Genomic DNA, 19,921 nt, shown 5'->3' with positions numbered 1-19,921 from the left:
TTGTAACTATTTATTTAACGCCTACATATCAATTAAAAGTTATGAACACGGATCTAATTAATTGACAAAGAGGCATGGAATACACCAATAACTAATAGTAGTTGCTGATGTTCTGCAGTGTTTTTTTTATTGTTTTCTTGTGGGTAAAGGGTTTCTGGTAAGGTTCTAGTTGCTCAGTCTTTAGTTTTCTACGTTGTAATTTGTGCACTATTGCTTGTTTGTCTTTTTATTTTAAGCACTGCCGCTGTCAGTTTATTTTTGATTTAGGAGTTTGAATGTCCCTTTGTTTTCCTTATTACTATGTCGAGCAATCATGAGATATACATATACGACTGAACTAATAAAATTTTCTTACTCTATTTTAACAGAGACGTCATGTTTTTATTTCAAAAGTTGTTTATCTTTATTCGAATGTAGTTACAGAACTTATAACGCTCAAACATTGTTGAGTTGTAAAGAATTCCTTTTTTATAACATTTTTTCATTTAGAATATTTCATATCCTTCACTCTTAGCAAATGAAGGAAATTTCAAACTCTTTATCAAATTGAATAAACAACAAAGCTGTTACAAAGACAGTAAAATACAATAATAAAATATTGCATTTTTATAACCAGATAGGAAATTGAAAACATCAGAAATAGAAAAGATCAAAGAATCGTTTTGTAAAAAAGGCGGTTTCATTAAAAACAAAAGTGGCTCAATTTGAAACAAAAGTGTTTAATTATGTATTTCTTCGTTTAAAGGCAACTTTGAGAAATAGATTCTCTCCAACTTTTTCATATAAGTGCTGCCAATGGGGATTTGAAAAACACATAAATTACCATATCAAAGCCTCGACATAATAATATTAAGACACATAAGATATCATTTCTGTAAATAGGATACCTGTTTCCTTCATGAACATTCATAATGATATAATTTTTATTAGTTAGGAAGGTGATGGTTTATTTAAAGAAATAAAAATACCGTAACTTCGCGTTCGTCTATATAAATCACTAGATAATTTAACATTTGACCATCTATCCAATCGAACATAAATTAATTAAAAGACACTAAATGCAACAAAGTCCAAATTCAAACTTGACCTACATTTTAAAATTGACAAGGATAGTTGAGAACAAAACTGTACCGCATACCAATGATTTAAGCTTTTCCGATAGTTAACTATCCTGTTTTTAGCAACATCTCATTTGCGCCTGCATATGTAGTATATCGCATAGTTTCTACGATATTCTAGAAAATTGGCTCCATATCAAATAAACTCCTTATATACAACCAGGATTGCAGTTTGCAAGGATACTATTCACATATCGTTGTCAATATAATGGAATTTTATACGACTGTCATACAAGTGAAAGGTGTAGATAGCTTTAAAACCAGGTTCAGTCCTCCATTTTCTAAATTTGAGAATGCCTATACCAAGTTAGGAATATGACAGTTGTTATTCATTTTGCCATTTAATAAGGGACTTTCCGTTTTGAATTTTCGTCGGAGTTCAGTATTTTTGTGATTTTACTTTTTTTCATAGTAGTGAAGTTTAATTCGTCCCTGTGAAAGTTATAAAGTGTTCCCATGAGTTGGTTGACCGTTATGGACTAAAGGTATCACATATGTCCACGAATATGTTCCTATTGTCGTACCCATTATTTTGTCCTCTTTTCCTCGCTTGTAACATATATGAATGACACTGAATGTACACTTACTATGAGCAATAATGTCTGTATTGTTTTTACAGCTAATATTCAATGTATTTTTCATATCAAAGATATGTTTAAAGATGCATACCAAGATCAGTTAATAACTTTACCATTTGATAACAACATTTAGTTTTGATTTTTCCTTGGAGTTCGGTATTTTTGATATTTTTAACTTTCCTGAGCGCATGAGTTTAGCACCGTTTATGTGGGGTTCGTGTTACTCAGTTTTTAGGGTTTTTCTGTGAATTTGTTTGTCTTTTCTTCTTTTTTGTCTGTTTTCGTATGACACTTTCTTCTTAACCACTTAACAAAGATGAAATCATCACAGATACCATGCTTATAAATAGATGTTATAAAACTAGTCAATTGACACAGTGTCAACAAGTAACGGTAAAAGTAAAAATGTGTAAATTTTAACTGTATTTTTTTCTCTCTACTGGTTGAATTAAAACTTGAACACGCTTCATTATTTCCGTTAACTATACGAAGCTAGACTAAAGAAGTTAAAAAAAAACATCAACAAAATCGAATTATATGCTTGACACTTTTGAATTATCCATTTATTACTTTTTTAAACTTATATAGATCGTTATATTCTCAGAGAGACAATATGAAAAGTTTCAACGACAGTGTATATATGTTAACTAGTGATTTTGCATTTTGGCGTTAAGAATTGGAGGAGGCTGGAATTATATTTAGTAATATGTTATGCATGCAAGTGACATTTCAAAACCCAATACAATTTGATCTGAAATCACCCCCTCTTTTATTTGTCTGTTTGTCTTTTTTAGTTAAAGAGTTGTCATTTTATTTTCGATCTACGAGTTTGACTGTCCCTTTGGTATCTTTCGCCCTCCTCTATAAACAATGAAAAAAACAAATGAAGATATATCACAGGACTATGCTCTGGGTCATGATGACACACATTTGTTGTAATCCTCATAATGTTACTTTTACTTTGACCGTTTGAATATAAAAAAAGGAACTGACACTGGACAGATAATATTTGTTTGTCCTTGAACCTTCCTCCATTGTTCTATTGATAAATCAGCAGTAGAAACAAACAATGATTGAGTGTATAAGATAACAAAAGACAATAATTGATTGTCCGAGGATTAATTGTCATAGGTTTTTAAAGTGACAAGATGTGATCAATACTTCTAACATTTTAATATCATTTTCTCCTCGTTACGATATCAGCCGTCTACACACAATCTGATCTGCATGATACATTGATCGTATTAGCCAATAGACGGACACTCGCAGTATATAGAATTTAATCAGAAACTTATTTTTTATAAAACGAAGCCATTTGCATTGCAAAGCTTGTAGTTAATTTGGACATTGCGAGACACGAACACAGTTCTCGATTCCGTCCATCTCCTGCCTTAAGTTTAATAAATCTTTGGAAAATGTCTGTAACAAGACAGGAATATGATTGCTGTTTTCATTCTTTCGTTAATTGATATATACCAACGTCTGGTTTCGTAAGATTAAAAGGACTTCTCCTTTTTGAATTTACTTTCGAGTTTGGTATTTTGTTTTTAAAAAAATCGTTCTTGCCCATACGAAACTTTATTTGGTAAACGAAAATGTAAAGATATAGCCAACAGATAGCCATTCATAGTAGACGAAACGCGCGTCTGGCGTATTAAATTATAATCCTGGTACCTTTGATAACTATATAGTAATTATTTTTGAGTACTAGCATATATTGAAGATAGAATTTTCATTCACTTATTACTCATAGATAAAACATCAATAATTCTGCAAATATCGACAATTCAAATTTAAAGAAAACAGTTCTTTTATTTGTAAATGATTTTTTCTATGACCTATATGAGGGAAAGCTGAAGTATTGAAAAACGAAAACAAATTACTTTACTTGAATGTATTTCATAGATGACATATTCCTAATTAAGTTAACATTTTTGCAGTTGAGAGATATCGATATATGATGTGTCTTTGATTCACGTTTCAGTTGGAGGTCTTTGTTGCAGATTATACGTTTAGTCTGCAGCATAAGTGATTGCAAAATCTGTAATATATATGTACAGGGTTACACTAGTTCACCGGTGTTCGTTGTGGAAGGATTTATATAGTTTTAGCATTAAACAAAATTGTTTAACGTTTGTTCTGAAAGTTTACTACATGGTTTTCATTCCAATGATAAAATACTATATTGAATCATATTGGAAATTACAATGTTAAGTCATCTGAAATTATACTTACACATTAACCTATATATTTGCTCATTTATGTGTTACATGATTATTTGAAGTAAGACAAACAAAAGTATTTGCAAATTGCTTTCACCACTCCCCATTTTGGTTTTTGCTCTGATTATATGTGCACAAGCACAACTGTCAAGTAAGCGATGGTGTTTTCATACAGAAGCATCAAATTGTTTTCAAAGAATTGTGGTACTGGTAATTATCTACTAATAATAATTGGATGGTCGCAAATATCTGTTTACTTGTTTTTCTGACGCACCGCCACTTAACAACCGATATTCGAATCATATTTATTAATTTAGAAGACAGATCTAGGCAAAGCCCACTAACAAAGTAAATCGCAGGAAATCTAAAAGGAGCGATGCCCGTAGTGTCGAAAGTATATGCATATCCTGCTCTCACCCATCCTGCTGAAGTAAACTAACATCTAAAAACACGAAACACAGTGAATGCAGTGAACAATTGGGGTAGTTTGAATTGTAGTCTATTAAAATCAACTGGTTTTTATTTCATTTGCGCATTTAACTTAAAAAGTAATATAACTAACACTATAGAACAGTATAGAATATAGTCATCATACAAATCTTCTAAATATTTTATACTGTGTTTATTTCATGAATATAGTTATATTTTGTATAATGTCATTTTTTTCATAGAACTCTTTATCCACAATCAGGGGTCCATTAAGCGATACAAACAAGTTTGGCTGGTATCTGAAGATAAAAGACTGCGTAATCATGTTTCTAATGAGATGAAACACAGACATACTTTAGTATATCATACCGGTTTACACAATCGTATTGTTTAGCGTAAATAATTTAGAGAGTCGACATTTGTCTGTTGGTCATTGTTTAGAGTAAGTAGGAGCACATCCCTGTTAATGAAGTCAGTATAGTGTGAACATGCATAGCGTAAATCAGTTCTTCATTTATTTAACAATCAGTAAAAAACTAGGGCAATAGACAATAATTATTCGTCGGATTGGTTCAAATGTTTGCAATAGTGGACGAAATCTATTATCTATAACAAACGATATTCATGTTGATAGGCTCCAATAACAGGATAATTGCAGTAATACTTGTAAAGTCAATACTCTCATATTAAGGAAAACTCTGTGTTTCACTGTTCGGACTTCGGAAACATTCTATTCATTAAAACTGAACCGGCAAAACAAGACATCAAGATATATTAGTAAATGATATGTCAACTCAACCGTTTATAAGTGATAGGCCATCGATCTAAAACTTGTCTGTTTAGAAAGTTAGAAACGCCACTTAAAGCTTTGTCGAAGACCAATCTGACATCAATATAATTTTTCTTTTTCGGTCAATAAACAAACTGTTTGGTTGTCTACTTTGCGATAATTCATATAATCATATTTTTGTTATTAGCAGAAGCCTCATCGTTCAGAAGTACTTTAACTGTAAGCAATATTGTCAAGAACATATTTTGTTCCAGAGTCGAAATGACATACTCATTTTTTTTAATTAACCAACAAACATGTCCAGCCTATTAAATCATTGGTAAAGTCAATGAACTATTTACCAAACATTATTAACATGTTCAAAAAGGCGCACTTGTAAATGTTTCAAGCTATTAGATAATAATAGAATTTGAAAGGCGGAGCTTTTCCCATTCTATTTTTAGTTAACTAACATGTCCAGTATGTTAAATCGTTAAAAAAACCGCTAATAAGATTTTTAAAAAGTCGCATTTCTAAACGGTTTATGGTATAAGATGGTAGAAGATCGTATAAGATAATAATACAATTTGAAAGATAGCGTTATGTTAAGAATTGAATAATGAGTCTAAGATAGTTACGGTCGTCTTTTGTTATGTTATTGTCCTATGTACTGTGCCTAGTCTTTTTCGATTGGAGAACGTCGTGGCAACAAATGATTATAGTTCCGTATATGTTGACATGTTTTATCTGTAAATATTTTTTAAAAGCATATGATCAAGTTATTGCAACTTATACTAATGCCTTTTCACTTTGCGGGTACGAGTGCTGCCTTGTAGCGGCATTAGCCTACTATTTTTCGAAATCTTTACGTGCAAGAGATATGACTTCTCTTTAACACGAGTCAGTCGTTTATCGTCCCCTTCCGACGGACTATCATCGTTCCCTCAAGACTATACTCGCAAATGGTGTCAAGGGAGAGCCGAAAATTAAGTGCCTGAAATTTTCCCCCCTAAACGGGGATCGAATCAGGAATCTTTGTGTTAGTAGTCCGATGCACTAACCATTACACCACGGCTCTCTAAATTAAATATGAAAGTGAATGTCATTAACACCAAATTCCACAAATAGCGAAACACATTAAGTTATAATAAAACAATACATCGGTGAGGGGTCATCATTATCGTCATCGGCAAAAGCTTCAACTAAAAGACAAAAAGACAATGCGTGTATCCGTTTTAAGATAACAAATATTATCTCTTGAGAATTTCCCTGTAAAACCCAATCGTGTCTTTCATTCTGTCAATTTCATCAAGTAGGCTATCCAGTTCAAAATTATTTGACGTTTATTTATCAAAGTATTTCACTTATTTTACTTCAATGCTTCAAGCCAGAACAATTTTAATTAACTTTGCTTCAGTATTTGATTTAGTACACTATAACTGATGGCCCGTTTACAACAATACATCATATTAATCGGTTATTGAACTCGATTTCTCAACACTAAACTAGCTCAGACATATACAACGCTAGATTAACTAAACAGCCTTATGTAATAGATTTGAATTTTGATTTTTGGTGTTTTAACGCCACTTTCAAGCACCACATTTATGCTATTTCGTGGCGGCCAGTTTTTATTGATGGAGGAAGCCGGAGTGCCCTGAGAAAACCACCGACCTTCGATAGGAAAACTGACAATTCTAGTCAATTTTAAAAGATTGAAGTCGGGTGCACCCGCACGAGCGGGTTTCGAACATACAACCTCAGTGTTGACTGGCTAGTGATTACAGTAGTAACTACTTAGACCACTAGGCTACCGAGGACCCCTTATGTAATAAATGAACACATGCAGATATACAAGTCAACCATATGTAAACAATTTACCAAAATATATTTGAAGTCATTTTTCTGACTAATTACTGGTTATTTAGGAAAATGGATAAGTCTATGAAAAAACCTCAGAAATATATACAGGTTTGATGCACATGATTGGCTGTATACTGACTCGACGGTACGGAGTCCTCGAGAACTTTTTTAACTGGCAGGATTGCAGAATGGGTCCATTTGTTAAAACAGAAAGTAAATCTTATAATAAACATGAACAAGGAGAGGTGGTATGCTAGTTAATGTCAAGACGTAATAAGGCAATCATATCCCCTCTCTATTATCAGATGTTAGTTACTTTTAGTATTTCACATCAAAAATCGTTCTTGAATAAACAATTTCATTTTTTTAATCTATTTTTGCAAAAACTATAAGCCATTACGGATGTATTAACGACCGTTTGGTAAAAAAAAGCACTGTTAACAGCAGTAACTATAAAAACCAATACCTAGTCTTTCAAAGAATAGAAACATGGAAGGTAGAAATGATATATTTATGCATGTGCAAATGCCAAAATTTAATTGTCATTCGTTCACTTTACTTTAATGCGACTTGTTAATAAAAGCAACAGATAAATTAAAGGTTTGAAAGACGTCAGCTGGTGACCATTATAACAATAACAATGTCATAAGAATTTATATCACTATGCTTTAGAATTTGAACAAATAATCCTCGAGCGCATTAAATTCTTTGGATGATATAAATTTAATTTGTTTTCAATCTGAAGGACCCATATGTTTTTTTCTATGGGAGATTTAAAAAAGAAAAAAATCTTTTAGATTATCGATTTTAGTTGACCGTATTTTGAAAAGTATCAGTGACAATGCAATTTACAACGAGTAATGTTAAAACTATAGATTCTGATCATCTTTATTCATATTTATGTAATAAATCGTAACCATCTCAATTGTATATAGTCAAAAAAGAACGAATTATCAATATCAAATATCTGTATAGCATAGAAATAGTATACACTAGATGATGTACTTTATTCATTTCTTGTTTTGTTATTCCTATTTCATCCTTGTTCAAATAAATAAATTAAAGCATTTGAATGAGTTATGGCACGAATAAAAGATAAAGTGACATATCTGGTTTTCTTTTTTTAGTAATTTACAGATGAAAGCTTCCAAACAATTTTTGAATAAATAAATATACGACTCTTTTGCATTCAATCTGTAAGAAATATCTGATCGAGTAAAATAAAGTGGAAATTAAAATATTGAGTCAATTTACTTCGAAGCGCCACAAAAGCATAATTAAAAAAAGAACGATTTCATAATCTTCTATAAGAGTTGAATGGGTAAGTAGCTGCATATACAAAACAAAACCGTGACTATTCGAAAATAACAAACAATGTAGCACAATTTTACATGTACTGTAAACCATGGAGAAGATTAGAAACAAAGACATGTGGACGTGTTTGAAATGATAAATCCTGTCTTAACTGTTAATTTAATGTCGAAAGCATGATTATTTCATAGACGCCCATAGAAGCTCTTCCATTAAAAGGGTTACGGTGCCAAAAACATATATACCAAAGATGTAGGCAACACAAATGTTGTCCAAAGTTCATTAAGTCTAAGTCGATAATGTTCTTCATGAACCGAAATTAGTATAACCAGGATGAAATGCATCGAAAGGCAAACCTGTTAAAATTCGGATTACGACAAAAAAGGATATTCGTCAAATCCTGTTTAATATTTTCAAGCAAATTCTGGCATTTATCAGTTCAGACACTTTCTTCGTCTTTATTGTAATATTGTTTGTAAGGAAACTGTGATTTACCTTAATCTTACACTAAACGTCTACACTAATTGCATCGACATATGAACTGTCAAACCTTGTACTGATTTTATGAGGTGGATATTGGGTTTTGTTTTACATTTTTCATATTAAGTCATCTACATGACACCATCCTTCGGAATAATGTGACGTTTTATCTTGAAATCCTTAACACCAAAATGACATGTTTTGTAGTCAAGAGTAAAAGTTGTTACCCGTAATCTAGTAAACATTTCGCCAAATGTTGTGAATGCTCTTCAAATGTTTTACTGATACAAATCTATAGAACTATAAAGGACCATAAATTATCCACAAAAGATTCCAGAGTAATTGATAAATGTTGCATTTTGTTTAGATAAGGATATAGTGGTACCAAAAGGCTATGACCAAACCTTAACCGCATTTGTTTAAAAAAAAAAGGAACGAAAAGAAATATCCATCAGGAATAGGAACACTGATTTTGGATTTTCCTTTTTGAATTTTCCTCGGAGTTCAGTATTTTCGTGTTTTTACTTTTTAAAGTTCAGTTAATATATTTCATTGATTTTTTTATAAACAAAACCGGAAAAACTGAAAAATACGTGAAATGAAATACATTTCATCAAAAATTGAAGAGAAAAACATATTTAAAGAAATGCCCCAAAAAAAAAAAAAAAGTAGAAAAAAGAAGAAATGCGCGGTCTTTTTAGCAGTTTTATATATATTTAAAGTATTATCGAAACCTTTAAAGTGTAATGGATATATCAAGGAAGCGTGGTAGACGTTCATTAATTACATGATTATATACGATATCTATCTAAACATAGTAATATGCGTTGACATGTCAACTTCTGTATGATTAACAAATGAAGTCAATCTCCTCCATGAAACTGATTTAAGCATGAAGGTGGGTAGATTGTTGATTGTTTGTTGGTGGCTTAATGTCCAGTGGGTAGAGGATATATCCTCAGATCAGAGAACTGAGGGTCATACTGTTTCAAAATTATTTCTTAAGAATCTCATATCAATAAATATCCTGAAACTACAAAAAATTGCTATTACTTTTCCAATAAAATAATTTAATTAATAATTTTCACGGCACATTTCATCATAATTTAATTTCATTTTCTGCCTTACAAATATCTAAGCAATATTCCCATGCCATGAGCTAGAGGTTTACGGTTGAATCGAAGCAATAATTTAGCCCTAACTGCCAGTAATTCCAGATTTCTTTAATTTTCTATATCAATTTGATTTACGAAGACGTATTAATTGTTTTTCAACATAATTGAATATCATCATGAATTTTAATTAAATTTCGTCTTCCTTTAGCCATAAAAGAGGATTTTCGCTCCTGGAATAGTAAATTCACACAAAAGTAGCGAACAATATTAACAGAGCGGATGTGAATATTGGATTTCCATAATCTCTGCATCAATCGAGGATAAAATTAGATATCGCCTTCGAAAACTTGTTTTCTGCTTGGTTAAATCTATATTGTAAGACAAATATAACAGTCTTGTAGCGATAAAATCCTATGAATTGAAATGACAAATAGCTTCAATATTGTACCTTAATTAAAGAAGGCATTTTATGTGCAACGTTGTATAAGCGATAATTACTAAATAAAAGAAGAAGATAAATTCTGTTTCAGAACACAGTTCAATCTTTCTAAGGAAATGTAAGGAATTAATGTGGAAATATAAAGAATTATAGTTAAGATAAAATTGAGAATTGATAGGGTGAATGTACCAAAGAGACAACAGCCACACCAATGAGCAGAAAACAGCTCACGAGAAAATCACGTACACAGAGGCGGGCTTCAGCTGGGCCCTTAACAAAAATATATACTAGTTGAGCGAAAACGGACGTCTCACTAAAGTCCGAAACATAAGAATAAGTCCAAATTTAAAAAATCCATACAAGACTTACATTAGATAGAAGCTCTTGACAGGCACAAACATGCCCTGGAGTTCAACATGTTTTGTGAGCTCTCAACCCGTTCCCTATATACATGTATATACTTCTATCCAACTTAGAATAAATAAATACACAGCAATAGAAACATAGGTTCATCTTGCAAAGCTCTGATTACTTGTTTGGTTTGGATATACTTTATCAACTCTTTAACATTTGTATTAGATTTTAAATATTCAAAAATTTCGGACTGAAACATCACTAAAGAGACATTGCATGTTTGACATTGTAAAGCTACTAAAATAAATATCTCACAACGTTTCAAAGTATAAGGTTACAAATTGTGAATGATCTGACGTCATCATTAATGTATATATGAATGAATATACAGTAATGATGCCTTTCTGATCATTCATGACCTTAAAAACAACTGTTACAACACATTTTCAGCTACCTAATGGATTTATAATGACCCAAAGGAACAGTCAAAACACAAAGTTAGAGTAAAGCTATGCATATAAAATCGATGTAGACTGCGATTATCAACGCCATGTTAGTCCGAGTACGTCAGCTAGTGTTTCTATATCTCTACATAATAAAGCATCTCATTTGACCGTCAAATCCCTGCGGAACAGCCACAGTCAAGTGATATGATTAAATAAAAATCCAAACCATTATCAGACAACTATTCGGTATCAGTATAACCATATTAGATATTTGAATAAACTGCTTTGTTAGAAAATAATGTAAATAATATACCTTGTGCGTCAAATCTTTATCTTTTTGAAACACAAATGCAAAGATGATTGATGAAGTTAACTTGGATATTGGGGAGTGATAATGGAAAACCTTGACTCTTTTGTGAACCAATAATTCATGTAGCTTTGAATGACAATTTTAATCAAATATTGTATTTATTGCTGTGATTAAATTGTGAACAGCAACATAAGATGAATTACAACCATGTTTTGTTCTGAAACCAATGTATAACGTTAAATCCTAGTCATGATAAGAATAAAATGTATTTAACAGATGATCATGGCACTGGACGATTGATTAAAGATGTACGTAAAGACCTTTTCTAACATTTTAAACTATTCCCTGTTAGTCTTTCAAACTTTTTTCTTGGGTAATGCATTGCATAGTTTAGCTTACAGTTGTCAAATTTGTTGACAATAACCAGGACAAAAACAACATGGCGCAACAAATCTGCGCTGCTTCTCCTCTAAGCACGCGGCATCCGTGAACATGCTGCGTATCCTTTTCGTGTGTGAGTTCCTGAAGATGGATCAACAATAATGAAATGTAATTGAAACTATTATTAACAGATAGGTTTTAAACGGGTATAAATAGTTCGCATGTGGACGGGCCACAGAAAACCTGGCAACCATTCTCTCGCACATACCGAACAAACCAGTATTTGCCCTTATTGGTGGAATAATACAAATATGCGATGGAAATTCGTCAAGTTCCGGTTTCCCTAATTTAGAAACACTTAGAGATTGGGTTATTAAAACAATTAGGATATAGTGTGAAAATTTGTTAGACAAATATAAAGACAATAACTGTTTAGTGTCTTTAAAATATCAGCTGTAATTGTACGAGGCTAAGAAACAGGTTTAATGTGAGCCTTAGCAAGCTATTTCTCGTGTTTCGTGCCCAGTACAAATACAGCTTATAGGTAATGACACTAAACAGTTATTGTCTTTGTCCAGCAATTCATTTTGTACATTTGTTTTTCCATCCCAATTGATGAATATGTTTTTGAAAGAAATCCACATGACTTAAACGAGGACTACAATGAGGACCCCGATTTCAACTGAGACGTAAATAGTAATTTGACATAAACGTTCGCTTGCAACAGAAGCAGGATACCAAGAAACTATATATACGTCTAGTATACGTATATCGCTTCGTGTTATCCTTTCACCTGTATTTATATAGTAGAAGTCGATAGCTGGATAAAAGAAAAAATCACGACGGAGAAACAGTTATTGTACTAAAGATGTTCTGTGTTTATGACTATTCTACAGAAATTGAACGTCTACAAGTGCAATTAGTACAAGTGTATTACACTCTCTGTGTATTGATTGCTTTCATTGGAATTTGATAGCATTTCCCGTGACTGAAATGAAAATTAAATTTTGAAATTGACATAGAACTCAATTTATCATTTCATAAAAATCAACTATTTGTACATATTGAACGAAGTAGAAATGTCATTTAGTAAATCGGTTCATCATGCAGATGATACATTGAGTGACGTCATCAAATGGCGTCCATCTTATCTGCTTAGTTTCAACTGTAATCATACGATCTCAAAAGACTATTGTAATCGTAGTTCGAGTTTTATAAAATAACAAAAATATAATAACAAAACTTTTTTAGTATAAATTATAAACCAGAAATTCAACAAAATTGATTATAACAAAGTCAAAATATCTCCTATTGAATAACGAAGAGAAGGAAGGAATCTACCTCATATAGTCCTTGAATTATACAATCAAGTATAAAGAAAGCCTCTAATGGAAAATATACTTTTAGTAACGGGAGTTGTGGGACAGACATTTTTTTTTGAACGGCATGCCGATCAGAGTTGTTTGGCATTTCATAGCCTCGAAATTTAAAGTGAAAATGTTTAAAAAACGAAGAACGCAGGACAACACATAGAGATCACTCGCGAGATGGGCTTAGCTGACAAGAAAAAAAGTATATGTAACACTTGGCAACACGAAAGAACATGTAATACATTAATATATGCAATAAACAAAAAGTGTATTTATGTTCTTTTTCACGGGTTCATTAAGCATTTCTTTTCTATACAAGGCTTCATGACACAAAGCACAAATATTCTATGGGATGTAGGTTTACAGCATGTGATACATGGCAACAAAAATTATTTGCAATACATGGCAAAACAAAAAGTTTATATATGTAATACTTAGTCAGAAAAAAAAGTCAATGAAATATTTGACAACACAAATATTATATAATTCAAGGTGTAAGAATAAATTCTTATCATATGCAATGAATTTATAATGGCCGATATTTATTTCTATGTGAAAAACTATTGAGCACTACAATACGCGATGAGTATTCTGCGTATATATCGATAATCAACATTTATCTCAAATTAACAAAGTTTACCCATCAAATTGTATATTTTTCTTATCAAAATTCATTTTTCATATATCATCATTCTAATTAGTAAGCTGTGGAGATAATAACAGAAAGAAAACACTTCAAACCGAATGATTTCTGAAGCATAAAGAATCGAAATTAATTTATCGGAATGTTATCAGGAGTAACATGAATTTTAATAATTAAATGTGATAATGGCATGAACAGCTGTTTATTGGTGATATATCCATAACGTCCTTAACAGCTTTATTTGTTAGACACATAATAGTTTATCTATAACATTCAATATTTCAAAACAGAACAGTATAAAAAAAAATATTGTTTAACAATTACTCGCAGTCGTCAAAATCATATAAATATTGTATTTGAAATTGATGGAATCTATTATTTTCAACTCGTACACGAGTTTAGTTATATATATCTAGTCGTTATCAAATGTGAATCTGTAAACATATACATATTTCTGTAGAAAATGTTTAAACAGGGGAGACAATTACGTCAACTGATAAATTTAAACTAAATATTTGTATTGCATATGAAGTCGTGCGAGTCAAATTGTGTACTCTCTTATGAATACTTTATTAGATGCATGCAGACAGTAAGTTTGTCGAAACCCCCAGGAATAGTCTTATCAAAGGTACCGTCACGTGAGGAAAAGCATGCAAGTCTAATTGCTATTTGTTTATTATAATTATGTATTTTGACATTTTAGTTTAAACAAAGTGATCATTCGATGTGTGATATAATTGCCAATAAGAAAACTTTAACCAAAGTCTAAATGACGTGACAGTTAGTTAGCAACTATAGTTATCGTACGGCCTTTGACAATGAGCAAAACCCTTACGGTACAGTTAGCTTTAGGTCAAGACATGAAAAATGTGAAATAATTGAAACGTGAACAAAAGAGTGGCGAAAGATACCAGAGGAACAATCAAACTCATAGTCTATATACATGAAATCCATACAAACAGCGAACCTTAATAGACGTAAACTATAATACAAAATGACCACAAGCTTTATTCTTATTGTAACATTTTATTGAAATTAGTGTAACATTGTAAAATAGTAGAACTGATTGATCGTTGTCTGTACAGATGATAGGATACAAAGTACTCTAATATAATTTGGGGAAGGAAATGACATTCAAAACTAAAATCTGCTGAAAGAATGTTGGATCGATCGCTAAGTAAAATAAGCATTCTATACGGCTATAAATCACTTGAAGTAGTTGCTATGAATAAGTTGGAATTTAAGAATATGAGCTTGTTAGTAAGAGGAAATACTATATCAAGATATTCTCATTTTATCTATTAGAATTATTTACACATCATATATGGAACAGTGAGATAATTTGTTTCATCAATATAAAACAACGCTTTTCTTTTTTATTTTCAGATGTGATAAAAAAAAGACCTAGCAAATACATGTGATTAATTGTTTTAACAAAAAAAGTCTAAAAGAAAACCGAAGTCTTGAATATAATAACTGTGATAGAACTGGAATTATAAACAATTATAATGGGCGATACCTATTCAATCGTTTTCATAACGTCAATTGTTTCATTTGCTGTCAGTGTTGTGTCCAATTATACAGTGGACACTCAATTTTCGGTAAGCATTGTTAATATTTCCCAAATTCCTGGACACTCTATAACAGATACGGACCATATTGACCATTCCGATGTTGTCACAAAATTTCTTGAACTGGTTGAGCAGTATGAACAAAATAAGTACAATTGTACGACTGGTACTAATTTTACTCTTGGAGATGGTGTGATAAAACAATACGGAAAAAAGCGGTTTAAAGCACAGGCTCTCGTTGCAGTAAATAGAGCAAACTTTCTAACTCGTATTTGGAAAGATGCAGATAAGAATATTCTATCATCCGAAAACTTTTTCTTCTCGGCTGTAAGGTCTATGCTAGAAGGGGACCCCGAATTGTTTGCTGCTGGGAATTGCTACGATAAACAGGAATTTAAAAACTATAGACTATTTTGTCCTTATTCTCATAGAACAGAAGATGGGAGACTAAATGTGAAGGATTTATCTGTGGAATATGATTATCTTGGAAATGATTCAGAATGGTTTTATTCAGCACGAGTAAAAGCGAGCAAGTTGGAAAACTTTAACTACACTATAGGTGAGTAATGTAATTATACAAGTTTTTGTCTTCGCTAGATATTCTTTTATTACGTTTAGCAAAAATATTTCGATACAGCTTTGAACTATCTTCAACTTCAAACTTTCCGACACCACGATACCTTTGTTGTCTGCATAGAAAGCACATACCTAATAGAGGACACCACATATATTAATTTTGTCATAGCTAAACATTCGTTTTTCGTTTCACAATTTCGAATAGACTTCTAATAGTTTTATAACCCTGTCATAAGCAACATAAAAGTTGGCACAAGTGAAGCAAGATCTCTTTTCCAAAGTGAAGTTGAAACAATCCCTTCGTAAAATTTACGGACGCCATCACGATTTGGTTGACCGTTATGGAATAACTGTTTCAGAGATGATATTGGATATGTTCCTTATGTCGTAACCACAATCCCCTTCACTTTGCATAAATGTTACCTACCAAATAAACGTTTTACCTGGTTTGTAATAAAATGAGCAACACGACGGGTGCCACATATGGGGCAGGATCTGCTTAACCATCCAGAGCACCCGAGATCACCCACAGTTTTTGGTGGGGTTCGTGGTACTCAGTCTTTAGTTTTCTATGTTGTGTCTTGTGTTCTATTATTTTTCTGTTTGTCTTTTTCATTTTTAGCCATGGCGTTGTCAGTTTATATTCGATCTGTGAGATTTGTCAGTCCTTCCTTTTACTTTTTTTAATTTTAAGACAAGAAAAAAAAGTAGCAATGTAAATTTTGCATTTTCTTCATCTTTTGACGAATTTCATTTTTTTTAATTCAGTGTCATGTTTATTAAAGTTTTGGTTAAGACTTCCATTAAAGGACTTTTCATTTAATTGAATGTAGAAAATTAGGAATACGAATACGAATACGAATATTTTATATCATTAACATAATGTTACATCGAAAACTTATACAATTATAATACAATAATAGTGCATTCGTAAACAAATATGGAAAAAGGCAGTACTTTTGATTGTGTATGTTTAACACAATTTAACTAAACAGGAGGGACGACAATCGATAATACATATCTAATAAATCTTGCGATTTTTTAATACATAATATCATTTGATGTGAATGACTAATTAAAATTTACAGTATTTGCATTTTTTGAACAATAATGCAGTAATTGTTTTCTTTCTGCACTAAAAAAGTTACAGTCAAGATAATGGTACTTATCACCTATTTCATATGAGTCACATACATTGAAGGTTCTTACGTCTTTTACGAATTCTATATGTCATCTGTCCGATTCAATAGGCAAACGATGACAGCCACGACTAAATTTACATAAAAAAATACATTATATATGAGGGTAGACACGACAAATAACGCTTAAAAACAGAATTCATTCTTAAACATTTTATAACAAATTATTTTAATTGAATTAAAAATTGCTAATGTGACATTTGAAATATCTAATTGTTTAGTTGAAGTTTAGTCACTACAAAAGCTTTTCTAGCTTATTATTGATTAATTGTTTGAAGCTTCACGCCACATTTCCGCTGATCGGTTACTGTAAGACAAGTGGGACTATTTTAATGCAAATAGTTTTACTTTCTAAATAATTCTAATGTGCAACTTTGACTTCCTTTACTCTATGGATAACTGTTCTTCTAAAATATGAAACACGTCCGCATTTCATTTCATCTTAGTACATGTACTACAAAAAAAAACAACCTTAATACAACTTTAGAGGTTTCATAGGCGAAAACATATTAATATTATGGTACCTGTCACAAACCTTAGCGTAACCTAAACATCATCAAAAGAATAAGATTGACATTCGTACGTAAAATATTCAAATATATATGAATTAGAAAAAAGACTTATAGTCCAAATATTCACTTCATTTGAACTTTTGTGGACAGTTGTCTCATTGGTAATCATACCATATCTCCATGATCTCCTTATTTTTATATTGCTCAGAGAAAGAAATACATGCATAGAAATACATATAAAGAAGGGAAGTAACTTTTTTTTGCATTGTTCAATGATTTTGTGTTTTTGCGAAGTAAATTATAGCGTAATTTACGTTATTGCCACACAGAATATAAGCATTAAATAGAATGTCCAGATGTGTGTTATTTTATATATAAATCACTAGTTCTGGCTTAGATCATAAGATAAAATATCAAACAAATTGTTTACAGAATATATTAGAATATTGTCTAAACAAAACAAACATTACGCTAAGCAATAAACCATAATCAATTTAACTTTGATCATTTCAAGCAAATTAATATTATAGTGTAATCACGATTAAGATAATTTTCTGTTGTAAGCGAGTTCTCAGAAAAAAGTTAATGTAGCAAATATGAAACAAAGAAATTCCAACCAAGGTAAGGCTGGGATATTGTTAAAAGGCGTATAATTATTATTTGAAGGTGAGCTTTGATGAATTACCATCAGTAAAAGAGGAAAAGTTCAAACAGTTTTATTTTCACAACATAGGTATTAGATATAATAAAGCAAGTTGCATTACAAAACATTACAGAAAATGATATGGTTATAACATTTGTGTGAACAGTTTGTAATTATGAATAAAAAGACTTCACAATGACGAGGGTTTTGCTTCCTCAAACGAGGTCAAATTTAAGTTTTACTAATTTTTTTAGAAAGAATTCTGCCTTTATAAAATTAGATCAAGATTTATAACATTGTGTGTTTTGATTAGGATTTACCTTAATGCGAGGTCTCAATTAAAATGTTATACAATTTAAAAAGTTTTCACGGAAACTAACTCAAAACGTTACAATGAAGATAAGTATCAGAATTCAGCAGAACGAACAAACATTAAAGCAACTAAACATAGAGAGCATTTTAATGTATTTTGATTGGAAAGATGCTTTAGCAATACAGAGAAAAAAATTCAAAAAATCAAATCTTTAAAATGCACAAATCTATCTTAACAAATTGACTGTTAAGATTCAAAAGAATTAAAAAAAAAAACCCGAACAATTAAAGATAAACTAAAAGAAGAAACACTCAAGACAGGGATATCGTTCGAATTGAACACAGCTTAGTGACAACAATTCATACATTCACAATAGCCTGAATTAAATCCGATATCATATTTAGGGACAGTTGTGAGATCACTTAACGAAAGAACCTTTGCAACAACCAAGATAGAACAGTTTACTGTCGCCAGGAACGTCATCATTTATGTATAGTGAAATTCGAATTGCATTCATTCAGTCGAATTGACCAAATTTTAACATCCTGCCTATTCGGGTAATTGGGTATTCGGTTTTTATTTTTGCAATTTTAACAAGCAAAATCATTCAATCCAAATTCGAGATAAGGAAAACGTGCAATGTCTAAACAAACAATTTTATAATTTCACAAGGGCAAAATAGTCCAAAAGTTCTATAATTTTGACGTTTGAAGTACCGGGCATTATTCCCAATTTAGTTTTGTTGTTTGATAGTTGTATGCATTGTGTCAAGTGTGTTTGCTTCAAAAATTTCCCCTTCTTTTGTCCTTTTAACTCTCTTGTTGCTTTTATTTAACAATTTCTGTTGTCCGTGTTACATAGTACTAGTAACCTATTTTTCCAGAAATTGATCATTTCATTTACTTTAAAACTTCCTGTTTTTTCTATTTACAACATTTAAAGAAACTATAACATTACATTAAACGGCCTTTATTGGACATCCCTGCTAGTTATCAGACATATTACCATGGATAAACGTTCAAATGAAATGAAAGAGTTTCCGGTTGACATTTCTTTTGAATGTTTATAGATGACATGTTGGTCTTATTAACAACATAAAATGTATCTATTTGCATTTGAAACATTCTGAGTAAAAAAAATATTTATTTCATGAAAAGATTTCGGAATTCAATAACACGAGCCATTTATTCCGAATAAGAACAAGAGTGTACATTTCTGGACGAGGCAATAGTAATTACACTAGCAATTCATGATGCAAACCAATGCGTTAGATCATGGT

At 31.3% G+C, this 19,921-nt stretch overlaps 1 protein-coding gene across 1 annotated transcript in view; it reads left to right on the top strand.

Moving 5' to 3' along the window:
* The window catches only part of LOC139522904 (metabotropic glycine receptor-like), a 107,518-nt gene that overhangs the window by 35,114 nt on the left and 52,483 nt on the right, over positions 1-19,921 (top strand). Inside the window, exon 2 of the mRNA XM_071316532.1 lies at positions 15,215-15,958. Within this exon, the coding sequence (XP_071172633.1) occupies positions 15,337-15,958 (622 nt within the window). The 5' untranslated portion in view covers positions 15,215-15,336. The remainder of the gene's footprint in view (positions 1-15,214; positions 15,959-19,921) is intronic.

The sequence above is a fragment of the Mytilus edulis genome, chromosome 5, assembly GCF_963676685.1.
Source record: "Mytilus edulis chromosome 5, xbMytEdul2.2, whole genome shotgun sequence".
Taxonomy (NCBI): Eukaryota; Metazoa; Mollusca; class Bivalvia; order Mytilida; family Mytilidae; genus Mytilus; species Mytilus edulis.
Note: the sequence above shows the minus strand (reverse complement) of the source record. Positions and strands in the feature narration are given on the sequence as shown.